Source organism: Sebastes fasciatus, chromosome 6, assembly GCF_043250625.1.
Source record: "Sebastes fasciatus isolate fSebFas1 chromosome 6, fSebFas1.pri, whole genome shotgun sequence".
NCBI lineage: Eukaryota > Metazoa > Chordata > Actinopteri > Perciformes > Sebastidae > Sebastes > Sebastes fasciatus.
Genome location: NC_133800.1, coordinates 11,409,847 through 11,420,335, shown reverse-complemented (window position 1 = coordinate 11,420,335; position 10,489 = coordinate 11,409,847). Strand labels below are relative to the sequence as shown.

Below are 10,489 nucleotides of genomic sequence, written 5' to 3'. Positions count from 1 at the left end.
AGCATTGGAGCATGAAATAGTCTACTGGTCCTATGGCACACTCTACTGGGTGAAAACAGAACTACAACTACTAGACTACAGCCTTCCTAGGAGGAGTGCAAGGGGTCAGGTGGAAGTGTCGGGTGTGTTGAAAGGAGTAGCCACATAGTGCTTCTCACCTGCCGACATAAAGAAACAGCCCATAGTACTATACTATTACTACTACTACAATATAACTACTTAGTTAGGTTTCGGAAAAGATCGATTTGGTTAGGTTTAGACAACAAAACTACTTATTTAGGTTTAGGAAACAAAACGATTTAGAGGGTGTGAGAGAGAAAAGTGTCAATTACGTGAGAGTTCTGTATAACATCTGTAGAGTCTCTGTAATTTATCACACACTTTTTGGATAAAAGACATTCATGTTAATGAAAAGAACAAAACAAAAAAATATCTATTTATGTAGCTATGTATGTGTTTATTTGTGTATTTATTTAGCCTATGTGTCTTCTACTATTACCCCGATCCTGTGCTTAAATAGTGTTACACTTTTATAGAATGACTGAACTTATCTTCTTGGCTTTTATTTTGACATGTTTGCTTTTTACTTCCGGGTGACGTGACCCGTCAGACCTGTCAGACCTGCACAGTGTGACTCCTCTGTATCATAGACGATCTTTGATTACCGGTGCCGGTGTGTTACGTGTATACCGTCTCTGACGTCTCTGAGCGTGTACCGTCAACGTGACCGTATTTACGCTGCTGCTGTGTGTTTAGTGATGAACAGAGAGAGACTATAGTGAAGTATTGAAGGTTCACCTGGCTGGCTGGGATGTAAATATACTGACGCAACCGGACGCAACACAACTCACCGGCAGCTGCTAAATAACGTTAACTCCGGTACCGGATAACCGTTAGCTCCTCATGGCTCACAGCTAACCCTATAATAAATAATGTAGTTGATCATTAGACCGACGTTACAACCGTGCTGGTCAATCATTGACAGCGCAGTGACCTCTCACTCTGTACTTGTTATTGTAGGACTACGGTAACTACTGTACCTACGAGCCGCCGGACACCGGAAGCACTTCAATATAAAAGTAAGTAAAGAAATAATAAGCAAAATATTCCTTTTTTTTTTAGCTGCTTCCTCTTCTGAGTGTTCTTGAAATATTGTAGACTTACTTTCGCAGTATTTATAATTGTGTGTCCACTTAAAGCTTCAGTAGGCAGAATGTTTTTGGCATCATTGGGCAAAATTTCCATAACAGGTTTTTTTTTTGGTCCTTTCCTTTTTTTTATTTTTTTTTTATTTATTCTATATATATTTTGTTTTTTGTTTTTTGTGTTTTTCATTTTGTTTGGTATATGTTTCATTTATGTTGCTATTGGATTTAATTCATTTATATGTATAAATGTGATTGTTTATGAAATTAACTCTGCTTATTTATAAGCAGGGGGTATAAGGGGGTATAATTTGTTTATACAATTATTTAATGGATTTTGTACAGAATACCAATACAAATCCCATAATAACCTTTCAGCATCTTGTAATTCAAGTGTTCTAAGAGAAAACTAGACTTCTGCGCCTCCTCATGGCTCTGTTTTCAGGCTTTAGAATATCTAGCCCATGTCGGGAGACTCTTGCCAACCACAGGTCATTTTAGGGAGAGAGTGTTTCTATTGAGCGTTCCTGTGCTCCAGCTGGTGGGCGGTGCTTAGTATTGACTCAACTGATCTCAACATGGCTGCCGGGTCACAAACTTTCTCATTTTACAGCTAAACAGTACGCTACAAGATGATTCTGAAAACATTTGAGGTGAGAAATAGGCATTACAGTAACAGAATATTGATTCATATTTGATCAGCGCTGCCTAGTTTGACCTTTTGATCAGAGTTGGTGAATGATTGACAGCTGCTCAGAGACGGCAAGGCTCCAGCTCGGCTCTGATTGGTTGTTTTCCTCCGGTCTGTGAAATCTTCCAGATGCCATTAGGAGCACCGGAGGACACAGAGGCACATCATTTGTTTCAGATTACCTGTCTCAAGCACTACTGTCAGGATATAGTGACCATTTTATAAACTGTTTTTAATCATATTTGCTCCATTTCTACCCACTGCAGCTTTAAAGTGGTCAGCCAGATTTTGTTATTAGCTGTGTTAGTATAACCCTGGTAGATCTATGTATCTATCTATCTACTGATGATACCTCTCTCCTGATTAATCAGCATGGGCGTCAGAGTAGCTGTGAGCTGCACTGTGTTGTACATCCTGCTGGACGTGGTCGTCACCACTGTCCTGTACACACACGGATCCCACTGGAACATCTTCAGAAAGGAGACCCTGCACTTTAACATCCTCCAGTCAGCAGTGGACCTGTGGTGGACTGTGCTGCTCAGAGCCTCCCTCCTGCTGGGAGCCTCCATCGGGGTGTCATGGAATAGAGAAGACGGCCCACCGAGGGTGGCTAAACTCACCACCCTCATCGTCTTCATCTGCATGCTGGTCATCACCTACGCCCTGACCAAGCTGCTGATGCTGACGGAGCTGGAGTCTCTGACCCACCAGCCCTGGGTCCTGAGCCTCATATGTTGGACTTGTGCCTCCTCTCTGGGTGTCCTGCTGCTCTGGACACTGCTGGGGAAGGAGTCCAAATCGGGGAGCAGTACCAACAGTGGAGGAAGAGGGGGCTCTGAGGACACTGAAAAGCTGGTGGGGACAGCTGGTGAGGAAGAGGAGGAGGAGGAGGAGGTGGGGTGTGAGAGGAAGAAGAAGAAGAAGAAGGAGGAAGGAAGCCAGGAGAACACGAGCTCTGGGGCGACACTGGGACGTCTGCTGACCTACTGCAGAAAGGATGGCGGGCTGATTTCTATAGCCGTCGTCTTCCTCATCATCTGTGCTGTGTGTGAGTGTCCTTGACATGGTGATATAAACCCGTCCAATCAAAGTGTTAATCTGGTCTGCTACCAGGGATTGCAACACCCATGTGCAACAGCTCAACAAGTAGTGAGTCTATAGGTAATGACTGTGTGACTCATTCCAGATTACACAACACGCATTAGGGCCACATTGAGGGAATAAAATAAATCTGACATTTTGAGAATAAAGTCATAAGTTTAAGATAAAAAAGTTGTAAAATGAGAATAAAGTCATAAATTTAAGAGAAAAAGTCGTAATATTATGAGAATAAAGTCATAATATTATAAAGTAATAATTGTACGTGTTATTTTAGAGGGGAAATAGAGCAGTGTGCTGCCTGTGTGAAAATGAGGAACGTGGAGCATCTTGTGAAGTTATACTTTAGTTTTGTTTTCACAAATAACTAAATACTTCATCTTTTGGCACATCAGCACCACATTATCATCAGTATCAGGACCTTGATTGTGCAAGAAACTGCGTTTATTCCGAAGAAAGAACCACGGTGACCTGATGGAGAAACTGACTCTTTTTTGGAGGAGGAAATTACTTTTTTTCTTGTAAAGTTATGACTTTATACTCGTAATATTACGACTTTTTTCTCGTAAAGTTATGAATTTATTCTCTTAACATTACAACTTTTTTTTATTGTAGTTATGACTTTATACTTGTAATATTACAAAAAAAATTCTTGAAAAGTTATGACTTTATTCTCATTAAATTACGTTTTTTTTTCTAGTAATATTATGACTTAATTCTCGAAATCTCTGATTTTTTTTCCCTTCAATGTGGCCCTAATACTCCATCGTAGTTGTCCTTATGTTTACACTGAAAAAAAAAAGAAACTAAACATTAGAGATAGGAACAGGGGTGGGAGGAGCTCATTGCACCATATCAAAGATGCTGCTGTGCATTTACATGTCACTTAATAACTCGTATAATAAGCTTCAAAACAGAGCTCCATGAAATGTTACCTCACCTTCAAAACGATTGCCAACAGTGTAAATCAGGACCCTTTTAATAATAATAATAATACAATTTAATTATTATTAGTCTGCCAGTTATTTTCTCAGTTAATCATTTGGTCTATGGAATATCAGAAATTAGAGAAAAATGTCCACCTCAGGGATATTTTCCCAGAGTCCAAGGGCACTTTTTCAGAATTGCTTGTTTTCTTCCCAAAAGATATTTAGTTTATTATGACATGAGATGAAGAAAAGCAGCAAGTCCTCACAACCGAATCACAAAATGACCTAAACCATTTATTAATTATCAAAATAATTGACAATCATTTTTCTGTTGATCAACTAATTGGTTAAGTGATTTATTGTTGCAGCCTCACTCTTAAACTAATGTTAATGAATTTCTGAGGTTATTGTGAAAACAAATGTCTCATTATTGAGCATGTTGATAACTGATGACATGTAGGAAAGCTCATTACACGTATGAAAAGACTGAAACATACCAGTATGTGGACGGCCCTCATGTTGTATATTCAACCTCTCTCTTTAACCTGCAGGTGAGGCCTTCATACCGTACTACATTGGGAAAGCAATAGACAGCATCGTGGTTCACCAGAGCATGGAGTACTTCGCTAAGCCTGTGATCACGCTGTCAGTGCTGGCCATATTCAGGTGAGTCTCTCCAGGTGCTCTTCTGATGTTGATGCATGTCGTCACTGTGTTCCTGTGTGCAATTTTCAAAATAAAACAAGAGAAACACTAATAACAGATAAGGTGACACCGGTATTTGTTTATATGAAAGTGGTGCAAACTAGAATTCAGATGTTTTATTGATTATAACGGTAATAATAATTATAATTGCTTTGTCACTTTGCCATTGTTCGACAGTAGACAGAGGTGGGAGGGATCAGGAAACGCAGCGTGATGATATAATGACATATGGCGAAGCTGCTCGACTAGATTTGAAGCCAAAACGTCACACGTGTCCCGCGTGCCAAACTTAAATGCTTTATGACACACTCTCCTCAGTTCACTTGCAATGGGAGTACGTGGAGGAGTCTTCACCCTGACGTTTGCTAAGTTAAACCTCCGGCTCAGGAACCATCTCTTCAGAACTCTGATGAGGCAGGAAATCGCCTTTTTTGATGAAAACCATACAGGTGATATAGTTATTATTATTGATTTTGATTTCTCTCCCTGTACGGGGGTTCTGCAGTCCTTCTAACGGTATTACCTGCCTACATCGCCCTGCAGGTGACATCATCTCACGGCTGTCAGCTGACACCACCCAAATAAGTGACCTCATCTCCAATAATATCAACGTCTTCCTGCGGAGCGCCATCAAGGGCGTCGGCTTCTTCATCTTCATGTTCGGAATGTCCTGGAAGCTCACGCTGGTGACCATCATGGGATTCCCTTTCATCGCCATCGTCTCTCAGCTTTACGGCGATTACTACAAGGTGAAGCAGATAAGTGTCTGCGTTGACCATTTCATTTGAAGATAACATTGAATTAACTTCTTTTGTATTTCTTGTTTTTCAGAAATTGACCAAAGAGGTGCAGACCACACTTGCAGAGGCCAATAAAGTTGCAGAAGAAACCATTTCATCCATGAGGACGGTGCGGAGCTTTGCCAACGAGTGTGGGGAGGCCGACTCCTACTACGTCAAGCTATTGGCCATGTACCAGCTCAACAAGAAACAAGCCCTGGCCTATGCCTGCTACGTGTGGTCCAGCTGTGTAGGTATCAGCATCTGCCCCTTCACATGACAGTGTAAAGCTCTAAATCTGTTCTGTAAAGTGTCATTTATTTCTTGATAGCGGTGTGTTACAGTGGGGCATCTGTGTGTGTGTTTTCCAGATCTCAGAGCTGGCTTTAGAGATTGCTATCCTCTACTACGGCGGCCACCTCGTAGTAAGCGGTCAGATGACTGGCGGTGCCTTGATATCCTTCTTCATATACGTGCTGGAACTGGCAGAATGTCTTGAGGTAATTCATCCGTTTTATTCATTCCTTTCGTTATGTGTGTATGAGGACACTAATAACCCTTTGGTCCCATGTGGTTTATCTTACAGAGTATTGCATCGGTGTACACGGGCCTCATGCAGGGAGTTGGAGCTGCTGAGAAAGTGTTTGAGTACCTGGACAGAGAACCCAAACACCCAGCTGATGGCACAGAGGCTCCTGAGTCATGCACCGGTGTGGTTGAATTTAAAGACATCAAGTTTGCCTACCCAACACGCCCTGACGTTGAGATTCTCAAGGTTGGTTCTGAGGGATCATGCTGCCACTGTGTGTTGATAAAGTGTATATAACAGATCAGTTTGTCTCCAGGGGAGGGTCAAGTCACTCCTGATTCACTCAGATCTGTGTAAATTGATACCAGGGTTAGACAGATAGATTGCATATGTTTGCTATAATCTTGGGCAAGTCTAAGCCTATTATTTAGAATCAAGCATTGTTCCTCTCACCAGTAGTGTTATTTATCAGTCTAGATAGTTTTGGTGTGAGTTGCAGAGTGTTGGAGGTATCGGCTTTAGAGATGCCTGCCTTCTCTCCAGTATAATGGAACTAGATGGTGCTTCGCTTGTGGTGCTCAAAGCACCAAAAAAAACCATTTTGAATAACTTTTACGTTACAGCTCAGCTGAGGAGGTCGGGTTGTCACGACCCTCTCGTCCATGAGTAGATGCACGCTTCCTTCTGGTCGGTGATACGGTTGGCGGGTGTAGTTTGGTAGAAAGAAAATAGTTCCTACTTGAAACTGCTCACAACAAAGCCTGTGGATTATCTGGCGTAACCGGGTCATGATTTCTGGAAAGAGATATTGATGTTGGGTTTGTCAAATGTATTTTCTGGCGCTTTGAGCACCACAAGCGAAGCACCACCTAGTTCCATTATACTGGAGAGAAGGCAGACATTTCTACGACCGATACCTCCAACAGTCAGCAACTCACACCAAAACTATCTAGACCGATAAATAGCACAACAGGTCAGGGGAACAATCTGTGTCTTTGATTTTGGGGTGAACTGTGTCTTTCAGTGTCTAAAAGCTACTGGATAAGCTTTAGTACCATGTCAGGAAATACAGTTCTGAGGGAATCTGGCAGCATTACATTTTTTAGATTATTTGAACATGATAGTAGCCATATTTGTCGAGAAATTAAAGTATGTGCAAAAAATGTCTATATATAATTTTTTTGGCAAATGTTTGAAGTTTACAAAATCAGTCCCTTACTGTTGATGCGTTTTGCAGGGCGTGTCCTTCACGTTGCGTCCTGGGGAGGTCACCGCCCTCGTGGGGCCTTCAGGCAGTGGAAAGACCTCCTGTGTGAGTCTGCTGGAAAACTTCTACCCTCCTCAGCAAGGCCAAGTGCTGCTGGACGGAAAGCCCGTTCACACCCTCCGGCACGACTACCTCCACTCCATGGTCAGTCTGCAGCACAGTGACTGATTCATGTCCTTTTAAAGGATATGACTGGCTGATTCTGCATTTGTCTCAGCTCGCTCCACCTCTAGACAAGCATGCGAGCTCACTCCACACTGCAGAAGAGTTAGTAGCTCTGAGAATATCTAGTGAATGTAAGGTGGACGTTTGTGCAGAAATAAATGCTGCAGCTCCTCCAGACCAACAGAGGTTTCCCATGTCTTGTGAAGTGACGGGGCTCCGCAGCGAGAAATGTTATTGTCTCCCTCCGGCCGCCGGTGTCTCCCTGCGGGCGCAGTCGGGAGACGATAACATTTCTCGTCCTGCTTCAGCGCCGGCACCGACCCGCTTTTCGGGGCTGAAGCAGGAAAAGCAAACACTAGTATCAGCAGTGATTCATGAAGAGACCTAAGCTAACATTACTGCCAAGCAGGTGAAATATAGAGTGATATTGAGTTTTTAGCTGACGTGTGTCGCCTCACTGTTTTGAGCAATTCTCGTTCATGTCTATTTAGAGCGAGCAAGTGCGAGCCCGACGCTGACTTTCGTTGACTTAACGGCCACAGGTGTCGCTGTTAACAAGCATTTCTGAAAGTTACAAATAGTCCCTTTAAATAATAAAGTAATTTCCTAAAACAGCTGTTTTTTAGTAAACATTGCTCATTTGTTGGGTACTATTTTCAACCTTGGATTAATACACTTTGGTGCTCTAGTGCGTAGTCACGGCAGCAGGATGGTGAATGAGAGACTCAGTGTAAACAACATTAATGAAGGAACATGTCACCCAGTGCAACAGTGTGGTTCACTGATGTGTTTTAATTGAATGTCTCTGAGCAACAACAGACCTTGATGGCACAGAGGAAGAAGACTTTTTGCTTCACACTATACTTGTTACTAGGATCAGATCATTGTTGGTTAAGGTCCTTCACACATAAAAGCATCCATTTGTAACTTGTTTCTGCACAGATAGGTCTTGTGGGTCAGGAGCCAGTGCTGTTTGCCCGGACGGTGGAGGAGAACATCACCTACGGCCTGACGGACGTCCCCATGGAGGCTGTGGTGCAGGCTGCTACCAAGGCTAACGCTCATGATTTTATCACCGCCCTCCCTACCGGCTACAAGACCAGTAATTATTCTATGTGTTCATTTAGAGGTCAGACATTGATGCATTAGGAATGAAAAAGACAGGTAAGCTAGGACACCCAGTCAGTGATCATCAAAATGGAGACAACTGCCAGTGTTATTGCTTCCATATGCACTCTTGCAATCTCCAAGTCTAATACTATTTACTTTTAGGATTAGATTGTAATCTATTACCCTCATACTAGCTGCCCTGCACTGGTCTCCAGCTAGAAATCTCACAGTTAGTTTCTAGGCTCAATGGGATCTTGTCCCAAGTAACATCTCAATTATTACTTTGTTTTGAAGTGTACTGTGGGTACCTTCATATTATATATTATATATTATACAGGTGAAGTCATGCAGCTGAATTATTGCTCCTTATTATTCCCAAGGTGTTGGAGAGAAAGGCACCCAGCTGTCAGGGGGGCAGAAACAAAGGGTGGCCATTGCCAGAGCTCTGGTCCGTAACCCTCGTGTTCTCATCCTGGACGAGGCCACCAGCGCCCTGGACGCAGAGAGCGAACACATCGTAAGCGAACGGCTGCAGTAGTGAACTGTTGAATGTGTCAGAAAGCTGCTGATTCATCCTCAGCGATCATTTAGTTAATCTCTGCCGTGTCTGCTGCAGGTCCAGATGGCTCTGAACAACGTCATGCAGGAGCACGCGGTGCTGGTGATCGCCCATCGGCTCAGCACAGTGGAGAAGGCTGACAACATCATCGTGATCGACAGGGGCCGTGTGGCCGAACAGGGGTCTCACAGTCAGCTGATGGCTTGTGAGGGGCTGTACTACAAGCTGGTGCAGAGGCAGGTCCTGGGTATCGAGACCGGGGACGAGGTCCTCAACCCAGCCCAAAAACCCGGCCGGAAGTCGGACGGTGGACAGCAGCGGAGAAGACAAGGCAGCAGCGGTGGCAGTGAGCATGAGCTCAGTATGCGCTGCTGACAATGAACTGCGGTGCGTGGGAATGAGACTGGACTGTTGGATGGACATATTTAAATCATATGTACTGTCGAGGCTATTGTGCAAATATTCAGTAAAGCCTAACCATTGTCATGCAGAGTAGAAGAAGTCCGCCAACAGAATTTAGTCCACAGAACACTGAAAACATCCAGGATCTTCTTCATATATTTTTGATTATGTCAGAATCAGTTCAGGGTAAGATCCATTTATAGACAAACTGAGTCGCATTATGAAGTTAAAAATACAGTTGAATGTATCAGAACATATCACAGAGGGTTGGCGTGGCCACTGCAAATAAAACTTGAATGAAAGGCCACTTTCACTGACTGATATATTAGCTTTAAGAATAGGCAACATGTTGCCGTTGATGTGCTGTGTACGTTTGTGTGTTTTTTTTTTTATACATCACCATCACACTCCAAACAGATAAATTATTGTTTTACTGAAGTCTTCCTCAGGATTTGTTTGTGCTTTTTATATGGATATTACAGTAGCAGGTGTGGAGATGCTTTGTGTTTCTTCAACTACAAAATGTATAATTCCACCAGTAAGCGCTGTAATAAGACCGGTGCCTTTGTCTGTTGACCTGAACTCACTGTAGAGATCTATGATTGTCTGTGAAGAGGATACATCTATTAATCACTCTAGAGATACAGGATGTAAGTGTGTAAATCTCTGTAAATAAAAATGATGTATAATGAATACTGTAGAAATAGACTGTATTTTGGCCTTTGGAGGAATAAATGTCATTATTTAAAAAGAGAAGTGCTTTGAAATACCAAAGAACGTGGAGGTTAATAATTAATTTGAGGTTAAGTGGATTATTGAATACTCAAAAAAACAAGGCTGGAATTTGGAATATTTTCGCCAATTACCTGTTGGATCCAGTTGGTGGTATCAAATTTCTATTAAAATGTGACTTTTGTTGATAAAATCCTGATTAAATTAGCAAATTTTCAAGCACTGACAGCATGGTTATTAGATTACAAAACATAACTTTTCACCCCGTAGGTACAGTATTTCATATGGAACAATAAAGATATAAAAACAGGACTATTTTCTATCACACATGGTTTAATAAAGGCATACTGACAGTTGGCCAATTACTTAATAAAAATG

The 10,489-nt window shown here is 42.3% G+C and overlaps 1 protein-coding gene across 1 annotated transcript; it reads left to right on the top strand.

Annotated features, from left to right (window-relative positions):
* The first annotated feature begins 586 nt into the window (after window positions 1-586).
* Window positions 587-10,468, top strand: abcb9 (ATP-binding cassette, sub-family B (MDR/TAP), member 9). The gene is made up of 12 exons (XM_074637638.1): window positions 587-1,079; window positions 2,208-2,884; window positions 4,415-4,529; window positions 4,887-5,017; window positions 5,112-5,317; window positions 5,400-5,597; window positions 5,719-5,847; window positions 5,934-6,122; window positions 7,114-7,287; window positions 8,251-8,410; window positions 8,799-8,935; window positions 9,035-10,468. Exons 2-12 carry the CDS (start codon window positions 2,209-2,211, stop codon window positions 9,350-9,352), a joined length of 2,433 nt encoding a protein of 810 aa, XP_074493739.1. The 5' UTR covers window positions 587-1,079; window position 2,208; the 3' UTR covers window positions 9,353-10,468.
* Window positions 10,469-10,489: the final 21 nt, after the last annotated feature.